This window comes from Gallus gallus, chromosome 3, assembly GCF_016699485.2.
Source record: "Gallus gallus isolate bGalGal1 chromosome 3, bGalGal1.mat.broiler.GRCg7b, whole genome shotgun sequence".
Classification (NCBI taxonomy): domain Eukaryota; kingdom Metazoa; phylum Chordata; class Aves; order Galliformes; family Phasianidae; genus Gallus; species Gallus gallus.
In genome coordinates this window covers 3,378,199-3,400,475 of record NC_052534.1, presented here as the reverse complement: position 1 = coordinate 3,400,475, position 22,277 = coordinate 3,378,199, and the positions used below count along the sequence as shown (strand labels likewise).

At 51.3% G+C, this 22,277-nt stretch overlaps 1 protein-coding gene across 4 annotated transcripts; it reads right to left on the bottom strand.

Annotated features, from left to right (window-relative positions):
• Positions 1 to 569: 569 nt before the first annotated feature.
• On the bottom strand, positions 570 to 21,591 carry MERTK (MER proto-oncogene, tyrosine kinase). 4 transcript variants are annotated; one of them, NM_204988.2, is made up of 19 exons: positions 21,446 to 21,591; positions 17,840 to 18,212; positions 17,498 to 17,598; positions 17,128 to 17,301; positions 15,232 to 15,318; positions 14,314 to 14,429; positions 11,120 to 11,303; positions 10,658 to 10,809; positions 7,592 to 7,745; positions 6,816 to 6,969; positions 5,368 to 5,453; positions 4,968 to 5,063; positions 4,598 to 4,678; positions 3,867 to 3,959; positions 3,672 to 3,790; positions 2,903 to 3,012; positions 2,395 to 2,554; positions 1,871 to 2,007; positions 570 to 1,124 (listed from the first exon to the last, which is right to left on the bottom strand). In NM_204988.2, exons 1-19 carry the CDS (start codon positions 21,522 to 21,524, stop codon positions 656 to 658), a joined length of 2,925 nt encoding a protein of 974 aa, NP_990319.2. In that variant the 5' UTR covers positions 21,525 to 21,591; the 3' UTR covers positions 570 to 655. The 4 variants fall into 4 exon arrangements, with proteins under 4 accessions (NP_990319.2, XP_015138834.2, XP_015138833.2 ...); XM_015283348.4 differs by having other exon boundaries at positions 6,816 to 6,936; XM_015283347.4 differs by having other exon boundaries at positions 7,592 to 7,742.
• Between the last annotated feature and the right edge of the window lie 686 nt (positions 21,592 to 22,277).

Here is a 22,277-nt window from a genome sequence, read left to right as displayed (position 1 = left end):
AGGCCAAGGGTGGCTCCATCGCTCCTGGGCCTCCGCCATCCAGCCTCCCATAATGCCATTAGCAGGAGCAATGCATTTCTCTGCACGCGGGTAGGCCAGGATGATCAGCATGTGGAGATGCACTGGGGACAAACCAGAAGCCACTGTTTGGATAAGAGATTTCAAAGGTCCTGGTGCTCTCATTTAGGTTCTGCTTGGTGGTTTTCAGCAGGAGTGTATCGCAGTATGAAATGCCCCCAGAGAGCTGTGTATCAGCCCTGACCATCCACAGCACTGCTCATTGAAAAAGCAACTGAACGTGCTAAAAAAGGTAAAAAATATAAAAAGAAATCCCACCTTCTCTGGTGCCAGCACAGCCTGGGCTGCAGGAAGGCAACCCCACGTGAGCAGCACCGTTTACCCCAGATCTCCTCACCGTCCACCCCTGCCATAGCTGTTACCCTCAGGGGGACATGGGCTGCCCTGTGAGCCAGGGTGAGTTCCAGGACCCAAAGCCTCCCAGTACATCAAACATCCTTAGAGCATTTAACCACCTTGTGGTCTCCACCAGGAAGGGCCAGACTCCCATATGAAAATAATGCAAGAAGAAATAAGACTGTTTATTAAAATAAAATCTCTCTGTCCTGATTCACACCCTGCTTTGCGCAGGCTCCATTCACAGCAGCGCTTCGGAGTCCTCCAGGCAGCCATCAGCACATGGCAGCTGAGCTGCAAGCGAGCTGCCAACAGGCAAGGTGCTGGCCTCGGTCCACGCCGAGCCCTCGTGGGGCAGCAGTGGGACGTAAGCATCCTCTGTGGGGCTGCCCTCACTTTCAAGGACGTACCTCGAGCCCCCATCGTGGATATCCACTGCCACCAGCGCTGCCTTCGTGTGGGAGCAGCAGGGCTCAGCAATGTCCCCGGGGTCCAAGTCAGAGTCCGCTTGGGGGATGACCGAATCCAAGCCCAAATCCTGGGTGGAGTCGGGGCTCTCCTCTGGCAGGCTGGTGTTGACGTAGATGACGTCCTTGGACCCCCTCGGGGCAGGAAGGCTTTCCAAAAGCTTCTCCAGATGAACTTTCAGCTGTGAGAACGTCGGTCGGTCAGCAGGTTCAGCCCTCCAGCAGGAGGACATGATATCGTACCTGGGAATGAGGAGAGGAATGCAGCTGTCGTGGAGGATGTTGCTGAGTGTTTGGCTTCGGGACGAACGTGGTCTGATTCCCTGCTTGGAAACTGGGTGAGTCCTGAGTCACTTTGCATTAAAACAAAGCAAAACCCACTCCCCCACTTTAGCAGTTTTGTTGAGAAAGGAGCACAGCATCCCCAGGCAAGACCTTCAGGGCAAAACATGAAATAATAACAAAAACTTTGACTCCTTCACCACAAACTGCAGAGGGCACTACTGCCACCTCTGCAGGACCAGGCAAGGTGACCTCCAGCACTTCTCACCCACCCCATGCCACCTGCTGCAGACAGCCCATCCTCAGCGTTTGCTGTGAACCCCACCAACACATTGCTTTCTTTGGAGATATTTTTGGAGATTTCTGTGCAACGCTTTGCCTGGAGTTAAGAAGATGTTTTTCCATCCCTGGGTCATACTCTGCTCTGGGATCAGGCTCGTATTAAAACTCAGGAGATTAACAAAACGTTAAAGGTTTTGAGCTTTTTTTTTTTCCTATGAGACATGCTCACTTAAAATTTGACCCACACCATTGTTCTGGCCAGCTGTGTTCTCAGAGCCAACCCGTGTGTGTGATCCTGTGAGCTCCCTGCCTGTCAGCCCTACAAGGAAAGAAGGTTCTGTCTTTGGCATTTTTATTTGAGTTCAGTGTTGGAGTGGGGACACGGGAGGTTTTTTGCAGCCTGGACATAGTGGTGTAATACTCACAGTTCATCTAAGCAGTTCTCAGGCTTTTTGAGCCGCTGCCCGTGGAATAGATACTCATAAATCTCGTGGTTCTGCACCCCTGGGTACGGAGTCATCCCTCTGGTCGCTATCTCCCACATGGTAACGCCAAATGCCCACTGTGATAACAAAGGGAAAGCGTGCTGCAAGGACATTTCCAGGAGGAATGAATGAGTCTTTTCATGGGGAAAGGTCACTTCCTAGCATCCACTGGGCTTTCGCACAATGCTAATAGTTGTATCTTCAGTCCTGCCTTCCCCAGAATTGGAAATGATAAGAAATGCCATGCGACAGGCAAGCAGCCCACTCAATAAACTTATTCCAGGATGCTGGGCAGGCAACGAAAGGTCAGCATGGCCTGTTACTGACAGTCTGTCTGTGGCTTTTGCACTTGCAAGGTACAAGAACAACCACTACAAAGTGCCACAGCTGCGGAGGACTCGACTCAGGGATCACTTTCTAGCTCTTGGCACCTGCTTTCTGGCTGCCCAGCCACGTGTACCTACCACATCACTCTTGGTGGTGTAGACACGGTCAGCCAGGGACTCTATCGCAATCCACTTCACTGGCATTTTTGCTATTCGGCCCTGACGGTAGTAATCGCCGCTGTAGATCTTCTTGGACAGCCCAAAGTCTGCCACACACACCGTCATGTCATCCCGTAACCTGCCAGATACAAAAAGGGTCAGAGAGCCCCAGGGAGGCAAAGTCTGTTTTCCTGACAGATGCATAATGACTGGTGATCATGCCTCCATCAGGCTGGCCCTTGAAACACTGTATACAACTGCCTCTTCTTTCTACAGCTCAAAAAATGGTAAGAAAGAAAAGTTTGATGTGCCAAATTCTGGACTCTAGTCCTGAGCTTCGTCTCCTTGCTGTGCCTCTCCAGGAGACTCCAACGGAGGTTTCACTTAAGGAAACCCACCCTGTATGCTCATTCCTAGCACTACAAAGCCATGGGACTTCCACATGTTTTCACCTAACCAGGCCAAAACAGAAGGAAAGCAAACTCACATGCAGTTCCGAGCCGCCAAATCCCTGTGAAGAAACTGCCGACTGCTCAGGTACTCCATTCCCAGGGCAATATCCACCATGAACTTCAGCAGCATCTGCAGGGGCACGAACTGAGGAGGGAGGATGTGGGTCAGAGGGTCCGAGTGCCTTGGGAAGCATGTTTGGTCTGACCGGACCCTGCTCAGGGCAGCTGCCTGACAGCCATTCTGTTAGTCTCAGAGAGCACAAGGAGCCCACAGCAGTGGCAACCACAGGTGACAGCCTCAGACCATGAGATTTATTGAATCAGAAACCTGCAGGAGCTGCAGATGCTGGGACAGCTGTTTCAGAAACAAAACCAAGTGCTGTCTGCCAGGCTGTAATGCAGGCCAGAAGAGCCCATCCTGGAAAACCAGACATCTCCTGCATACCCTTTGCACCTCTGCTTCCTCCTTTCACAACTTCTGAATGCAGCCTTCAACTAGATATTGTTTCCTTGTGGCTGTTCCCACTGGCTGCCTTAACATCACATATTACATGCTAGAAAGCAGCTCTGCAGAAAGGACCCTGGGTCGTGGTATGGAGCAAGCTGACTGTGACTCAGGAAGGCACGAATCCCACAGACTTTTGTGGAGCCAGATCCCACTGCCACCACCCAACAAAGCAGGCAGCAGGACTACCACCATGTCCTCCTGTGGTTCCCCAAAATCAAAGGCAAGTTTTGCCCAGTGTCCCTAAAAGAGGTATGCTCTTTGCAGGCATAGGCCCCTCTGCTACCTGCCTTCATTACCTGGGGGGCCATCTCCAGCCGGGAGCGAAGCAGGAAGCTGTGCAGGTCACCATATTTCATGAATGGGAGAACCACCATGGGCTTGGGGATCTGCTGAGAGCTCAGCTCGATGCACACACCTGGAACACACAGACACAGCTCACATGTGGGACCTGAGCATGGTCCCACTCCCAGCCCAACCTGAGGACCCCATACCTAGGAGCTTGATGACATTGGGGTGGTCAAAGTCCTTCATGCATGCTGCTTCACTGAGGAATTCTTCTATCTCTCTATGGGAAAAGTTATCCACTGGGAAGCAAAGGAAAAACAGGAAATTTAAGAACTTGAGAGCTTTAACACTTTAATCACTGCTGCCGCATCCCTTCACAGCAGAGTTCCTGTGTGGACAAAGGGTAAGGGACCACCAATATGACAGAGACATCACACCAGAGGTTTGCACCAGCATTGGGTTATGCAGCACATGGAAGCAGGGAACAGCCCCACCCCACTCATGCAGTAAGCGCTGGGCCAGGGTGGACAGAGGCCACAGCACAAAGAAGGATTAGATATGAGCATCCCCCAAAAGTCTAGGGTCTCTTATCTAGCTGGAGACAAGTCCTGTCATTTTCCAGTTTCTCAAGACAAAACTGGCTGTAAGAGGAGTGCCCTTCCCAGCAGGGCTTTGGTTACCGTTTGGAAAAGGGCATGAGACAACCCACACACCTTTCCCCATATCCCACCATGCTTTCCCTTCTACTGCCCAGCATCTGCTCAGCAGATCTCCTGCCACAGCTGTGTCTCTCTGGCTTGGACCAGGACCAGTGGCAGAGGCCAGCATCCTTACAGAACGGTTCCAGGATATATAGAGAGCCCCAGAGAGGGGTGGCAGGAGCACCAGTACCTGCTGTGCCAAACAGCACCAGGTTCTGCAAGGCAGGGTTACTTACACTTCATGGTCTTGACAGCCACCTTCTGTGGGGTGCCTTCTGGCTGGCTGAGACGTCCCTCCATCACTGACCCGAACTCCCCTGCACCACGGGAAAGAAGCAACCACTTTACCTACACCTCTACACACTGCCTGTTGAGACATCGCTGTCTTCTCAAAGATCTGAAATGCTCTAAGACAGAGACCTTGACTTCAAAAGGCAGAGGGGGATGCTTGTGTCCTCGTGGCAGGACAAAGACATCAATTTAGGGGTCCAAATTCCCAGCCTGACACTCTACCATCTTGGGGCCAGGCAATGATGTGAACATCAGCAGTGGTCCCTGCCCCATCAGTCCAGGCACACACCCATTCCCATCAGCACCATCACTCACCCTCTCCCAGGACCTTCCCCAGGCTGAGGGCATTTCTGTCAATGACAACGTCCTGCAGCTTCTGCTGGAGCTCGCTGCTGACTCCCAGGCTACCCACTGCAAGAGAGGGGAAGAAGAGTTCAGACTCAGAAGACTTCAGTTGCAGGCCTACCATTTACAGCATCAAGGTGTGACATGATACAGAGAGCTGACCAAGGGGCAAGCTTTCATAGCTTTGTAGCAGCTGCACTTCCCTTAATGCCCATGGGCCATCCAAATGGAGACAGAGCCTTAGAATTTCACAGGCAACCAGGTGAGGAAGCCCAGCTTGGCAGACGTGAAGAACTGGAATAATCAGGCCCACGGCTTGCCCTGTTGCTATCCTGTCACCTCCTTGCAGCGGGATGAAAAGAACACTCACATGTCAGTTCGACGGCTCTCCGGCAGTAGGACTTCTTGGCTGTGTAGTTTACCACCAGCTCTGAATCATTTCTGCTGAAGGCATTCCTGGTGGGATAGAAAGTGTGCGAGGCCACTTCAGCTGTTTTCCCTCTGCTCAGAGAACCACAGCTGCACGGGTGACCACAGAGCTACCCACGAGATCAGCAGCAAAGGAGGAAATGCACATTTGCTCTGATCCTTTTCATTTCCCTCTCACTGGATCATTGCCATTGCCTACAATATCCGATCAAAACATCTACTTGATAAACAGGGCTGATCTACAAAGGAGTGAGTCACGGACGTATTCTGGGGAGGAAATGGGATACTCATTTCCTAGTCTTACAGCAGTCTGGGCTGGTAGCAGTACTACCCAGATCTACCCCTTCCTACAGTGACCTCCTCTGCACGATGTGCAGCTTGAGCATGTCAATACTCCACATTAGCACGTAGCTCCTTTAGTCACCACAATCCTTTAGCCAAAAAGAAGTCATGGGAGGTGTACACCACAGCCCCAGAACAACAGTGGGCATGCTGCTGCAAGACGCTGTGCTGCCCCTCTGGAGCAGGGCCGTGCAGAGGCCCAGCTCAGGGAAACAAAAACAGCAAGGACATGGAGATTCCCATAATGTTACATCAGTTAGAAAAGAGATTCTTACAGACAGTCATTTTTCAGACTGGGATTGAGGTGATGCCATGGGAGACCAAAGCAGACGTCATTCACTACCAGCTCAATAAACTCCCTTACTCAAGTGATGCATTTCCAAAGGAGTCGATTATATCATTTTTCCATTCAGCAGTGGACATCCAAATGATACCACTTATAAGAAAAGCTGATAAGGCCACAATTATTTAGCACAAATAATAGGACAGGGCAGTTAAATGCCACTCAGAAAGTCACAAGGGTGAGTGAGCAGCGCTGGTTTATTGTAGTAGATAACAGCCCTTTGTCCATGCTACTAAAAATGTCACTAAGTGTGGTCCAGTGGTCTCTGCCCTGCCGACACTAATGCTGCACTCAGCCATTGGACCAAGACAGGTTTGGTGCGTGATGAGGCAGGAGGGGTTTCTCCAGGCCACAGGACACAGGATATCATATGTCTTTGTTCTCTCTCCACTGTGTCAAAATGCCAAGGCCACCTCCCCTACTGAGTTGCCCAAGTTCACTTCCCTTTAAAAATAGGAATAGTTAAGTAAAAGGTGCACTGCTGAACTAAGGAAGGAAGGGGAAGTACTGTCGTTGTGGTAAAATCACACTTAGTTCCCCTGTATCTCTCACTGGCATAAAAATGGGAAATGACAATGATGCAAGAGGCAGAAGCCTTCTCCCCGGATTCAGAGCAGGCGAACCTCCTCTGCCTGGCCTTGCCCCCATGCCTGCCACCTGCCCAGCTCAGAGCACCACCATCAGCTGTTCTCCCTTTGGCTTACCCATACTTTGTTTCCATGCATCTTTTCTGGATGACCACAGACAAGCAGAGGATCAGCCCAACAGCAACCGTACCACAGACGAAGCCCAGTGCTACTATAAAGGAGTCTGTGTTCCCAGATGCTGGTGTCGAAGAGGGAGATGAGGTTATTAGCCCTAAGGAAACATCATGTTAGCAGAGCTGGTGAAAGAGTCAGCCCACGGAGAGCAGGGGAGGATCTTCCAGTGGCTGAAGCCAACCCCAGATCAGTCTGGAGAAGAGGAGGCTCAGGGGAGACCTCCTGGCTCTCTGCAACGACCTGAAAGGAGGCTGTGTGTGTTGGGGTCAGCCTCTGCTCCCAGGGAACAGCCATAGGACGAGAGGGGATGGCCTGACGTTGTGCCAGGGGAGGTTCAGGTTGGCTGTTAGGAACAATTCCTTCTGCCAAAGAGCGGTGAGGCAGTGGCACAGCTGCCCAGGGAGAGGTGGGGTCACCATCCCTGGAGGTGTTCAGGAGCCATAGAGATGAGGCACTGAGGGACGCGGTCAATGGGCACAGTGGGGGTGGCTTAGTGATTGGTCTAGGTGATCTTAGTGGTCTTTTCCAACCTTAATGATTGTATGAATTTCTTGGTGCTGCATCCAGATAGCCTGGCCAACAGGGATAGCATCTGGCATTGACAGAATGTGATGGTAGCAGGGAACTCTGACCAGATCTGTGCAAACCACCAGTCAAGGAAAGCATACACTGTGTGCTTCCACAGCATCTCCCACCCACAGATACAGGAATCTCCTTACCACTGGCAGGAACAAAGACCTCCACTGGGCTGCTGAAGGGCCCCACGCCTCCCTTGGTGACAGCAGCCACACGCACTGAGCACGTGGCATTGGTGGCCACCACAGGCAGGATGGCCACTGTGGCATTAGGTTGGGCTTCCAAGGAGATGTTCTGCTGAAGACAAGAGGGGAAGACAGGAATGGGATGGGGCTGACAGCAACAGTGAAAGCCAGAAGTTTGCTGAATTTGTTGTACTATTGCATGGCTTTGCTTCTGGAAGCCCAGAGGAAATACAGCAGGAGCAGCAAGCTATTTATGGAGAATAATAGCCCTGAGAGGACCGGGTGGGATCTGGAAAGGAGTTGAGCGTTGTTTCCTGTTTCAGTCTCGTGCCTCTATTGCTCTTCGCTTATAAACTGAAGCAGCAGGACAGAGCCAGAAAAGAGGCAAGAAAGCCATCCTGCAAGGGAGGAGGAAAGGCACTGCACACACCAGGGTCTGAAACACCTTTCTCCTCCCAGTTCTTTCACTTCTACAGGCATCAGCCCCATTACATGGCCATAAAGGTGTTCTAAACGTCAGCCTGCACTTCTCCAGTGTAACACTGTCCCTGCCTGAGGCTGTGCCCCTGATTGCCAGGAGCTGGCACAAGGGCCACCGCGATGCTGCAGCTCTGTCCCACTTGGCGTGGGGATCTGACGCAAGTGGGGACAGCATGGGCTCTGTTCTGTGCCTGGCAGACGGCCACAGCTCCGTGGTGCCATCCGAGCTCTGTGAGCCTTGTGCCAGGCAGTCCCACGAGCCCCTGAGCCACCACCACTCCCTCGCATGGCACTGCCCTGATGGCTTTCTGTTGCAGTGCTCTCAGCTTCATCCTTCCAGTGCCCAGCCACAGAAAGTAAATCTTAGTGCATATATCTTCTGGTTTTATGTCAAGCTAGTCATATTTCCAGCTTTAAAAGAGCGTTTCCTTGCCTGGTGACATTAGAGAAGTCAATGTGTTTCATGACACAGGTTTTTTTTCCTTGATAAAAACACAAGTGATCTTCTTTTCTTGCAAATTCCCTGTTGTTTCCTGATCTCCTTGTGACTCAGCCAAGCAGCTGAGAAAGTGCCTGCTGCTGCTTCTCACCGACTGCCAGCTGCAAAGCAACTGCTCTGTGATGTGCAAAACATCTGGCAGGCTGCTGGAAGAGGAGCCTGGCTCTGTGCTGCTGCTCAACTTCACATGGCCAAGCGAAAATGGCAGCAGGGGTGGGCAAGGAGGAAGTCAGAACTGATTTCTGTTCACGAAAAGGCCACCAGAATTGATGTGAAACACACACACGCACAAGGCAGAGCTCCACAGGCACTAGCAGAAGGCACTGCCGTGAGGAACATTTCTTTTCCAGTCACTTTGCTTTCATGGCATCCATCAGTGGAAATGCACACAAGGTCATTTTCCCACCTCCAGCCTGAAACTGCACTGGGATCCTTTAACATCTCCCACAGCCCTGCTGTGTCACTTGAGGACAGAGCTGAACAGATATCAAACAGCTCGTGGAGAGTATGAGCGCATTTTCAAAGCAGGCAGCCTTTCTGTCAGGACAGAATTGCCAAATGTAATGATTTTTGAGTCTTGTGGTAGCTGAGGAATTCCTTCGTGTCTCAGCTCCTGCAGCCTTGGATCAAACAAGAATTGCTGGTTTAAAAATAAAACCAGAACTTTTTGAAGTTTTAAAAATTGTTTTTTAAGCTGATTGTGGAGAAAAAGAGGCCTGCAGGTGGCCCTGCTGACACAGAAATCCACAATCCCACCACAGTTCTGGTGCCAGGACTTTCAAACTGATTGTTATTTGGGGGGAAGTCTGATGTGAGAAGGGCAGGATTCTTCGCAGCTCTTGTGCTCTATGGGGCCGTTAACACAGGAAGGAGAAAAGAAGCAGGGGATATCTAGCATTTAATATCCAACCTCTCCAGAGCCAAAATTCAGAGGCTTTATGTCTGGAAAACAAAAGCTTTTCCACTTATTTCTGGCAAATGGCAACAAGCACATTGATCCCGTGCTTCAGTCTGTCTGTCCGTCAGCTCCAGCAGGCAGACTACAAGCAGCTCACGAGGGTGCCCAGCTCCACAGCCAGCCCAAGGATGCTCTGTGACGGGACGTGGCACAGCCTACCACCATCCCCCTGCCTCTGAATTCTGACAGCCCTTAGGATAACAAGTGCTGACCCCTGCCCTTGGCTCACTGCCTCTGGGCATCTTCACAGGCATTTCTGCTTTTCAGAGATCCCATAAGCTGATAAAACAAAGCAGCAGTTGCTTTTGCACCTTTTGATCTGCAAAGCCAAGGTCATCTGGAGGATAACTGCCTAGCAGAGCTTCCCATCTGAACTCACTCCCCACAAGTGGGGGTTTTTACCTCCTGAAAGCCAGCATGAATGAGAACAGTAATGGACCAGGGTCCTGAGCAGAAATTTCACTGCCAAAGCATTTAACTTGGGAATTTTATTTAAAAAAAAATGGTAATAAGTTTCCCAGAGCTTAAGGGCACAGCTTGTTTTTCACTTATTGCTTAAGAGATGACAAATGTGTCAGCACTTTTTTTTTCCATGCTAGTCAAAAGACCATAATATTGTTTCCTTGACTTCATTCAGTCTGGATCTATACATGCTCTTTTTTCAGAAGCATAAAAGGAGAACAGAAAATGCAGCATCTTACAAAAAAAGAGCATGAGTCACTTTTTCCACACAGAGTTTAGGTCGTCAGTGCTTCTCTGTGTTTTTGGCCTGGGACAGAGGAAGACCAAACCACAGCACAGAGGGGATGGCTGGATACATCCATGCAATTATCGCTGGCTCCCTGGGATGCATGCTAAGGCTCCCTGGCCACAAGCAGAGCTTGGATGGAATCCCATCCTCCATCTTTCATGCTGCTTTGCCCAGTACCTAAGATGTCCCAAAGCCTGGAGAAGGCAAGTAAGGCTGTGCCAAATGACTTCATATGCTGTGGACAGGTCCCCTGCCCTAACATGCTCTTTGAGCTTAAAAGCTCAGTGCCGTGGGTCGCCTATGCTTGAACTCTTCCCCAGTCCCCTGATGACTTACCAACCCCTTGGAGTCCTGCCACGTGTGCCAGATATGATATCCCTGCAGCTCCCCGTGTGTCCTCTCAAGGGGTGGCTTCACCCATCGGATTTCCAGGAAGGAGCTGGATTCGTTGAGTGACACTGTGACATTCAGTGGCTGGGTAGTTGGAGCTACAGAAGTCAAAGAGAAATAAGGTGAGGGGAGGCAGGTGGATCTGTGCATCCATGAGGGACATGGCAGGTGGGCTGAAAACGAGCTGTAGCTCAACCAGACAGCACCCACTATTTCTAATAGCCTTTAATATTTCCAGCAGGTGATCACATGTGGATAAATTTCCCTTCTCCAATTGAGAGTCAAGATATCCTAACCCTAAACAACCATCTCTCTGCACCAGCATCTCATCCAGGCAATCCTGCACAAAGCACAGCAGTGTGCCTTAAGCAGGGAAACCCTTCTCAGCACTAGCAACTCATTTCCTACCTCCTTCCGTGGTACTGGCTGTTATCCAGGGGCTAAATGCCGACCAACCGACTTCATTCTTGCAGGAAACACTGATGTTATAGTCTGCCATGGGCCACAGCTGCTGGATGCGATACACGTGGGGAGGCACCGACGTGTTAAAGAGCAGAAGTGAGACATTGCTTTGTGGAACGGCTTCCTTGACCTTAATGGAAAAATCAGTCCAGAAACGGGGATTAGTCAGCAACAACCTGCAGGGTGAGAGGCACAGCAGGATTTTACATCTGTAAACAGGATCCAGAGCCCTGCCTCCCTTTCTGTCCTCCATCAAAACAACACCAGGGCCTTCTTCTTGGATGCTGCCTCATCCCTACTGAGTGGAAAGCTGACAGCAGGCCATTCTCAGAACCCAGCGCTGGGTCTCAAATGCATGTGGAGAAGAAAGAGCTGCAGCTTGGCATGGCAGAGATGTGTGAAAATGTGGAAAGCAGAAGGAGGGATGGATGATTTGCTATTTCTTGCAACTGGAAGCAAAAGGAGCACCCAATGAAATTACCAGGCAGCGAGTCTCAAACAAACAAAATGAAGTCTGTTTTCATTCAGCACATCATTATTCGCAGAACTTATCAAACGCTGTGGGAGACAAGAGTGTAAACAGCCCCAGAGGAGCGTCAGTCAAATTGATGGGGAACTGGGCAGCCATGGGTATTAAGGATGAAGGTCTAGATGCAATCTGTGCCTTGGGAAAGCTCCAGAGGCTCTCTCCCCTCAGGGACCTCACTGCATTAGCACAGTCTTCCCTTTCATGAACCCTCTAGAAGGACCAATCACAGACTTCATTACACTCCATCATTACCCAGGGAAGGCTGCCCAGAGAGCTGTGGGTGCCCCATCCCTGAAGGTGTCCAAGGCCAGGTTGGATGGCACCCTGGGCAGCCTGATCTGGTGGGGGGCAGCCAGCCCATGGCAGGGGTTGAGGCTGGGTGGCCTTTTGGGTCCCTTTCAACCCAAGCCATTCTGTGATTCTATGATCATTTAACAGAATGGATGAATTCAATGTATTAGAAACAAGTCATGATTTTTGCACAAAGATAAACTGTTTTTCTGGTGTATCAGGGCTGAAAAAACTCCCTGAGGGGCTGGAATGACTGCTCACATTGGGGAAAAGTATCTTGTCATATTCCAGGCTGATCCGACCCCAGATGCAGGGCTGGGACATTGAGCTTCTGCTCTGATCAGGCGTGAGAGCCACGGGCTTGCTCAGCGTCGCCTCTTCTGTTTTGCTTTCCACACATGTCAGCAAAGTTCTCAGAACACAGCAAGCCCCAGAAAAGCAGCCTTACTGGGATGGTGGACAGAAGAGGGGAAGAACAAGAATGAGAGACACCTGCGTGAGCAATGTGGATAACTCAGAAGACAGCCCATACATGTCTTCCAGAAAGAGTCTACCAGACTAAGGTGCAAACTTTAACAGCTTGAACTTGCCAGATATGATAAGAACAACTCCTGTTTTAAGCACCAGAATGTTCAAAAATGATCTATGTGGTTGATGGGCCATGCTACCCAAGCAAGAGGATTATCAAAGGAGACAGGAGAAAAAAGGCTTAGTCATGACTGTGTTTTTGCCAGAAATCATGCCTTGTTTTCCAATTGAAAAGGCTATTTCCTACTGACAGACCATGAAGATGAAGTCATAGGAAATTCCTTGGCTCTCCACCCCACTTCCTGAGCTCCAGTAGGAATGCGGCGGTGGACACGGCGCTAATATTAGCTCAGGTACCTTTCCCCTCCGTAACTCCTTTCACTTTTACCTGCTTTCCAACATCCTCTGTGTCCTGAGAGGTCAGAGGAGATGTCACATAGAAACAGGCTGAGGGGAAAAGGGAGGAAACAGTCTGTCCTCTGGCTCCTCACACTGCACAGCCTTTCACTCAGCCACGGGTGTAAACACAGTGCTGATTCGTGGGAGCTGTCTGAGGGTTATGAGAGGGCACTGGAGCAAGATGGGAGCTGGAGCTCTGCTGTCACGTCTGCCACTCAGGCTTCTGAGCATTTTCACTTCCTACCAGTGAGAGTTCACACGATCTACATAAAGCCACATAATTTTTAATGCTCTCAGAGAGATAGGACCTTCAGTGCAAGAGCCTAAGAAGGATTGCTGTGACATGAAGGTTAATGAGTACAGAGGGTTTGTAAATGCAGAAGTTTTGGATGCCACAATGTGCTGAATTCAGTCTGCGTAGGATTTCTTCTGGCAGTGGCTGCTCCTCATCCCAGAACAGACTACGTGCTGCCTGAACTAGGGTACAGATTAACCATTATAAAAAATGCATCCAGAAGAGAGCAAGCAATGGGCTTGGACTGTAAGACTCTGACAAAGAAGGGCAGCAGGCAGAAGCTATTTGCAGGGCTTCATGAATCCATGAAGATGGCTTCGCTAACTTGTCCAGGAGACTGACAACCCTCAGCTCCTCCCCAGTACTCATAAGGTGTCAGGAGTGGAGAGCTGAGAGAAGCCTCCATCTCCAAACTTCAGTGGGAAGGCCACATCTGGGAAGTGTTTGATCAGAAGGTAAAAGTAGGGACAAGCACGTGCTAGTAGCAATTCAGGATGTAGGAAGCCCCTCAAAGAGCATCTCTCTGGGCATCCCTCTATGAAGAGACCTGACAACCTGTCTCGACTGAGAGATCTAAACCTCAATTTAGAGGTTCCTGTTTCCCTCCTCAGTTGTCTATTCTATGTATTTCAAGTGAGATGAGATGACCTTCTCCCCTCATGACTCACAACTTGAGGACCAGCGTTTGCATCCTGTTTCCTCTGCCAACCAAACAGCTGTCTGGGTGGGGGCACCCAGCACAGCCCTTTTCCCATTCAACTTCTCTGCAGGAAGACTTTCAGTGAACTTTCTCCTGGTAGCAGGCAGAGCAAAGCCACGGTCTGTGAGCAGACCACACCAGGCCCACCGGAGCTCCTTTTGAAGCCTCTTGTCCACCATAGTGGTGCTCCAGCTACCTAGGATACCAGCACCTTGGGACTCTACTCCTCAGCTCTGACTTTTTGACTTTGTGCTTTCCCTTTCAAAACTACCGGGAAAGTCCAGCTCAATTTGCCCAAACCAATAGCCTGGTCAAGTCCATGTGGTTCATGCCAAAGAACATTGATTTCCCCCTGCCTTTGAGCATCCAGGTTGTAGAGGATGGGGCCACACACTTACCTGCACACTGCAGCTGTTCAAGGCAGAGAACGCATCGAAGCCTGGCACCCAGGAGATCACAATGCTGTGGGCCATTCTCTTCAGGACATGCACAGCTTTTGGTGCAGATGGTATTCCTGTAAGGCAAAGCCAAGCACAGTCAGCTCTTGTGCTGGAGAGCTATGGGAAGCTCTGCCTAGCTCAGGGCAAGCAGTGGGACTGTACTGGTAGGGGCACAACAGCCCACACACCTAGTACAAGTTCAGTAGGTTTATGCCTTAGCACAGACATGGCCTGGCTGGCTTCCCCCATGCAACTCCTGGGGCTCAGTGTAACTGTGCAAGAAGCTCAGGAACTGTCCTGGTTAGAGCTGCAGCAGTATCCTGTATCGGTGCATTGTAGATATTTTAGACCACTGGCAGGGAAGTACAAAAACTCTGTTTTGATAGTACTCTGTATCTGTGAGCTAAAACAACGCTCTGTGTTGCTTAGAGGCAATGACATATTTTGGGGAACACCTTCCTTGCATTACCGGAGTGGTTCCCATTAGGAATGTCAAGAATTAACACCATTTCCTATGGAAAACTGTGAGTGCTGCCGTGGTTATGAAGGAAGGAAAAGAGTGATACAACCCTTCCGAAACCTACACTGGGTCTGACAGTTCTGCTTTCAAATGTGCTTTTTGGTGTTTCCTCCTACGGCTGCAACACTGGGGCGAGGCTTGCTCCAAATGACCAAACAGCACTGGGTGACTGTGCTACTACCTGTAACCTGCTTGGTTTTAAATATTATTTTCAAACAGGGAAAAATAAATGTGCAAATTCTAAAAACACCACCTTCAGCTAGTGTACAACGAGTGCTGGGAAGTGTGGAGGTTAGGGCAGCTCCTGATGGACAGATGTACTCAACAGGTAAAGGTAACACCGTGGTCCCCCTTACCTTTCACGTTGACCTGCCCGGGGTTGGAAGCAGTCAGCCCTTTGCTGTTGTGAGCCTCACAACTGAACAGTGCTGTTTCATTGAGACCTGCAGAGGAAAAACCAAGGACCTGTTTGCTGCACCTATGCAAAATGCCAAAATCATACCAACTCTCCACCTGTTACTCACAAATAATTAAATAAATAAAATAAAATAAAATAAAAGATTGTGGCTTCCTTTGTTCTAACGTTGCTTTATTTTTTTCCAGCAACACAAAAGGCCTCTTCTTTTCCACCACTTTTTGCCCTTCTGGCTGGCAGCTGGCTGGCTGAGGGTAACCCGTGCAGACCTTCTCACCACCTTCCACACCATGAGCACATGCATGCAGCCAGCACTAGTGCACAGGACAGGACTGTGCATTTCTACAGCACTGTTGCACAACCTCTTGAGTAAGCACTTGTTTTGTGTTCAAAAAGGGAAAGACGGAAAGCAGAAGAGCCTACCACCATGGCCTGAATCAGATGACTACTTTCCAAAGAATGGTCAAATCTCCCAGCTGATAATGAAGAAAGAGTTCTATTGGGGTCCACTGGAAATACCCACACGCAGAGTGCTGCTTTTTTTCCTCTGGGTGTTAGCATGGCCTGTGCAAGTTGACCCAGCAAGCAACAGCACTCAGGACTTCTGTCTTACGCAAAGGACATTTGCAAAGGATGTTTGCCTAAGACAGGTGCTGAGCCATCCCTGCTGTGCACATGGTGGCACAGGTGCCTGGGAGCACATTGCTTGCTGCCTTTCCAGAGTGGTTCAAGCTGTGTGCAGCGTTCCCAGCATTTTTAATTGAATTCATCAAACTGCAGAGGTCTGCATGAAAGTGCACTGAAAGTCGTCTGCCTTGGCAGCTCATCCACCTGGATGTGCAGCAGTTGGTTGGGAGGTTGGCTGCAAAGAGGGGAGGGTGTGGCCATCCCTGGATGGAAACGAGGACAGGGAACGAAGTACCAGCCTGTTCTACTGTATCAACAAGTCCCGTTGCTTCTTGGGTACTGTCCAATTTTCCTCTCCGGGGGAAGGAAAACAGCCTCCTGTAGTTGTACAAGTAGAATGAACCTAACTAACCCAAGCCTATAGATGAATAGAGGACGTTTGGACACCAAATCTGGCAGCATCAGCACACAGTCCTGTACCTAAAGCCTGTTACTTGGAAGTTTAAAACCATCCTTAGCAGAAATTATTTTAATGAAATGCCTTTCTGATTTTAGTGAAATGCCTGTCAGCTACTGCAACATGAAGGACTCGCTGCAATGTCCTGGACTTACCAAGTGGCACCTGTGGCAGTGTGACAGGGCTTCTGGACCCAGAGGCAATTGTCCAAAAAAATCCCAACTTAACACAGGCCAACGGGATTCATTCCAGGAGGAATGAGTCACTTCTTCCGGCTTTCACTGCCTTTTAAAGTCTGCCTTTGGATGCCAAGACGAGTCAGTTATAGCTTGGCTGTAAATTAGCTAGTGGCCTCCTCTGTGTGAGCAAATCAAGAAATCCTTCCTCTCTTTTGCATCTACAGCATAACCACACAGGGTTTTATATCACAGAGGGCTTTCCTCCCTATGCTTTGCCAGGTTGGCAAGAAGATATTGTGCAGGGGCAATCTCCAGGTCCTCCAGAGACGTTAAGAGGGGATCAACCTACAAGAGCAGCAGCATGCTGGAGGCCAACAGCAACAAGGTTACCTACAGCAGTAGGGTTACTCACAGGAGCACACCCCATGTGCACTGCAGGGCTCGACTCTAAATTCAGGGTTCTAAGTCCTGGAAGAGGTGCCCAAGAGCTAAGCCTTGTGGGCAGCCAACATACCCAGCACTCAGAGAAATGCTCATGTCCGCTTCCCCTGGAATAGATTCCCTGTGGGCTCACCTGGGACAGTCAGAACTGATGGGGAGATGTAGGGCTTCATGTTGAGTTGGACATTGTTACGAAACCAGTAGATTTCCACAGGCTCTGGTGGGCCCACAGCTTGGCACGTGAGGTTGAAGGGGCTGTTCCTGGTGACATTCAGCTTCTCAGGCTGTTGAATGAAGTGTGGGAGCCCTGCACAGATGCAAAGCAGAGAAGCAAAAGATTCAGAGAGCTCAGCAGCACGGCTCCAACAACAGCCCCACACTGTCTCACTTGGGCTTGGCTTTGCCAACCCTTCCCATACAGTCCCTTCCCATACAGTCCTCCCTATTTGTGGCAGACACGGCAGCTTGTCAGGTACCTCCGGCCCTGCCCGTCTCCAGCTCACCTTCCAGCTGTACCAAGATGGGATCAGATGCAATCTCAATGCCTGAGATGTTGAGTTTGCAGACGTAGGAGCCGTTATCCGAGCGCTGAGCAGCACGGATGCTACAAGAGAGAAGGGCAAGGTTGTGAGGGCTGTGATGGGGAGAGCACACAGGACACAGATAGGTGGGAGGTGGGTTGAAATCAGCATCAGTAAGCCCAGAGCCCATGGCTAACAGATGGTGTATGTGCAAAGCCTGCCTTTGAGGACTAGGGAGCCCACCCCTGCCAGCTGCAGGGCAGCCATTTCCCCCCAGGAGCCATGCTGGGGACACCCGTCCCGCAGAAGGACAGCACCAGTTACCTGAATGTAGAGGTCATGGCTACCTCCTCCTCATCAGGGATCTCAAAGTGGCTGGTGGCGATGCGGTCCAGCGTGTGCAGCTCCCTGCCATCCTTCCACAGGGAAATGCCAGGGGAGTCTGGCCGGACTAGCAGCTGAGGTACTTTGATGGAGCAGTTAAATGTGACATCTTTGAGCTCATTTATCACAACGTGTCCCACTGTGGGGTTAAATTTCAGCTGTCCCACGGAGGTGGCAGAAGGCTTTGCGCCCTGGGGAGGCCAGCGGCCACTGGTGAGGCCTCGTTTGGGGCGGTGGTGCTTTGCCCACAGGGGCCTTGCCAGCGGGGCTCCTGCAGATAGGGACCTCAGGCCTCCATGTCCACCAGCATCACCTGCAAGAGGAGACCTCGGGTTTGTCACTTGTCACCCAGAAACTTTCCCAAAAGATTCAAAGCCTTCGAGACACCTCTTGTAGGAGCTTCAGGGAGGAAACAGGGAGCTGGGGGCTGTCCCAGGGCTGAACATGTACAAGCAGCACCTCCAAAAGCACCTTTAAGCAACCCAGAAAGTCCCAGACTGTGCTTTCCTCATGGCAGGGGAGAGGAGGGAGCTGTTTGTGCTGGATCACACCCTGGGGACTGGAGTTGGGCAGGAGGAATTTGGGACACATAAAACCCCTTTAGGGGCCTCATCTCAGGCATTTCCAGCTGGGAAGGAGTCCCCGCAGAGGATTTGCATGGGCTGGTTTTAGGATTTTCTTCTCCTGAAGCCACTCTGTCCCCAGCGTGGCTTTGAGCTGGCAGCAGGGGATGGGCAGCGCAGGGCAAGCACAGTGCTCTGGGGTACAAAATCACCCAGCTTTGTGTCTGCCCCTCTGGAAAAGGCAGGCTGAGCCAGTCAGGCTGCTGCTGCTGCTGGGAGCTGCCCTCACCCAGCTGCTGGGGGGAAAATAACTGCGCTGATGGAGACATGCCTTCAGACAGCGTGTAGGAGCTGCCTGCTATGTAGCCTTGTTCTCCCACCACACTACCCTTCTGCAGACATTTTCCCAGCAGCAGACACTTTGCCAGCTCTCCCTGTGGGCTTCTTTCCCCCACCTACATGCCACTTAGCACACAGAGTCATTGAGCTGTGCCCTCCGCCTCCTTCCTCGTGCATTCTGCGCAGCCACAAACAAGACAAGGAGCAGCTCCATGGACAGCCATTCCCCCAAAACAAAAGCATATATTCTGAAGAGAGAAGATCTGGACAATACCCTGCAAATAGGTGTTTTCACAAGACCATTTCTGAGCTTCTGGAGGCATGCAGAAATCCCGAGCAGACCAGTAAATCTCCCTTGCTTCAAGTGAAGGCACTGTGCCAGACAGGAGTTTCACCTCCATTAATTTCCCCCTTTCAAAAAAGCTATTCGCAGTGTAAAAAACAAAAAAGCAAAAGCAATGCTGTGGGCAGAAAACACGACCTTTTTGCTCAACCCAAGTTCAGCTGCGTTTGTTTTGGGGCAGGTCTGAGTCCTGAAACTTCAAACAACTCCAGGTTTTGAAAGATACGTCATTACTATCGTAAGAAATGGAGCATGAGCCTGGCGTTTTGTGCACGGAGCCAAGAAACACAGCCTAATTTTGAGGCTGGATGTACTCCTTTGCTAAGTTGCTCTCTATTTTTAACCCCTGAGAAATGGTGCTTCTAGACAGGAACTCGAGAAGAGTTTTGAAGCTGGACAAGGGAAGAGAAAGGCTCTCCCTGCTGACACACAAAACAATGTGTTTCCCTTTCAGGAAAACAAAAAAATAAAAAGGACTCTAAGCTTTTCAAACAAGCTTCCTAATCTCCACCATTGCAGCACAAACAAAGTCCATGTGACTGCAGCTAAACGCAGCCTCCCGCGATTTACTCACAGCAGCCAGGTGAGCGGCTTTGCAGTGACCAGATACCCCAAAAAGACCGGGGAAAAGCAAACAAACAACAACAGAGCAACACAGAGAACCCCTCCCCTTCTCCTGGCAGAGGTTAGCCGGGTTGGAGGCATTCCCTTCCCGACAGGACTGACCCCAGCAGGATGGCTGAATGAAGGAAAGGCGGGTGCCTGATGGGAGCAGCCATGATCCTGCCCCACTGCAGAGCTCGGCGCAGCCTGCCTGGTGGCACTGGGACTGCTCACACGGTCCCCACAGGGTCGGCTCAGTTTCTGGCCATCACCAGCTCTCCCTTTGCGTTCCCCTTCAAGGCAAACTTTGGAAAGCAAAGGGGATCTCAGCCTCAATTTCTGCACTGATTAAGTGGAAAGAGGTATTTGCTGGCCCAGGAATGAAATATTTTCCTCTTTGACTCATGCTGACAACAGGAATTTGTTGAATGAAGAGCTCTCTTTCGAGCACCCCTCCATCCCCAGCTGTTTGGGGTGTGGCTGTCCCCAAAGACACCCGTGGTCAGGGCCGCTTACTCAGGCTGGCCCCAAAAGCCAGAGCCCCAGAGCTGGGAGTGGGCGTGCATGGGTGTCCACCAGGTACCCACAGGGTGCCCACTGCCCTGCAGCAGCATAAGCTGTTGTGGAAGAAATTCCACGAGCAAGCATGATGCTGCTCGCTCAACATACCTGGCAGCAAAACTCCAGCGCTAGCAAAGCCCAGACCCCAGGACCAGGAAAAGCAAGCAAGCAAGCAGGTGGCAGAGCAGTGATGATGCTCAGCGTGCCTTCTCTGCTGCTAGCCTGGAGAAGGGAGCCTAAGCAGAAAGTCTGCCTGCTGAAAGAGGCATGATGGTTTATTACAGATGAAAACAATAAATGGGGAGTTGCACACTCCATGGGGGAGTCAGTAAGTTGTCCTACTACAATCCCAGAAAAAGAAAGTATTAGAAAATGTACAGGTCTGCCCCCAAATGCCTTATGTCTGTACTCCTATATTAGCAGAAATAATGCACCTGCTGACAACTGCTTTCTGCTTGGGCACCTGTTGAAGTGAATCCTCTCTTTTGTGCAGCACAGAGCCTGACCTGAGGAGGGACGGGGAGCACGTCTTGGGACTGCTGCCTCCATCCTGCCCACCAGAGCTGTCCGAGATGGATGTGCCCTGGGGCCACACCTGGCTTTTAAAGACACCCTGGGCTTCACACACCTTTTGTGTGACACATTCCAGGACCGCAGTTTGAATCCGAAAACAGCGGTGGGTTTGCGGTACTGCAGGCTCCCCCAGCTACAGTCCACGCTGTGAACTCTCCCCTGCCCAAAGCAAGCCGATCTGACTACCATCCCAACTGAGCAGCACATCTTTCCACCGACCCCACCACCATCCAGCCCCCTCGGGATGTACCACGGACCCCCAACAGCTCGTGTGGGGCAGCCACGCTTTGCTTTTAAGCCCCTAGACCACGTCTGGCTCTTTGCATTGCTTTTTCCAGGTTACCAAGCTCCACAAACAGCGTGCCGGTGCCACGAACCCAGCAATTTGGGGCGGCATGGCCGCGCAGCCATCTCGGCCAGCGCTACTCGGGGCACATCTCATCAGCAAATCCAGGACGGTAAATCACTTCCCTCCCCACAAAAAGAGCGGGGCCGACGGAGATGCCGCTGCCCGCAGCCCCTTCCCGCAGCCCCGGTCCCCCCCACCCTCCGTCCCGGACTCACCAAACTCAGCGGCCCCGCAGCGCGGGAGGGGCAGAGCGCAGAGCAACGCGCAGAGCAGCGCGCAGCGCCCGCCGCCCATCCCGTGCCCGCACCGAGCACCGGCCCCGCTCCGCAGCTCCGCACGGCTCGTGGCGGCGCGGCACGGCACGGCACGGCACGGCACGGCACGGCACGCCTCCCGCCTCGGCACGGGGCGGGGACACCACCGGGCTGCGATACCCCGAGGGACGAGGTGGTGTGTAACGAGGAGATCTGGGGGGTGGTCAGCGGGGTGACGAAGGGACACAAGTGTGCCCCAACACGAGCAGGGCTTTGAGACCAGCACAACGCAAGGGGCTGGGCTTTGGGAACGGGCGGCCTCCCTGACCTCCGTGTGTTTCTCTGCTTTCTGCTCCCCGTGCCTAACGCTCCCACAACAAGTGTAACTTTCTGGCAGCTGCCTGCGGTCTTCCCAAAGCCGTGCGGAGCAATGCTGATGGCACTGGGTACGCCTCAGCACCCCATGGGAGCGGATGTGCAGCAAGGAGACACAGCAAAACAACTTAGTTCTCCTTGTGTGTAACTCCTGATGGGAGCTGGGATGGGCCGTGCCTTTCTCAGGCTGTCAGAAGAAAAGGAACCATATGAAATCCCGTCTGAAATCTTTTTCTTTTTTTTTTTTTTCAGTTGGAAAGGAAAAATGTCTGAAATTTAGTGGGAAAAACAAAAACAAAAACAAAAAAAAGAATAAATCACTTCCAGACTGCTTTGACTTGCAAAGCTGCTTATTCACTGTGCGTTCCCAGGCCCTGGTGACAGGGATTGAATTCCCCCTTGCCGCCTCTTGTGCTCC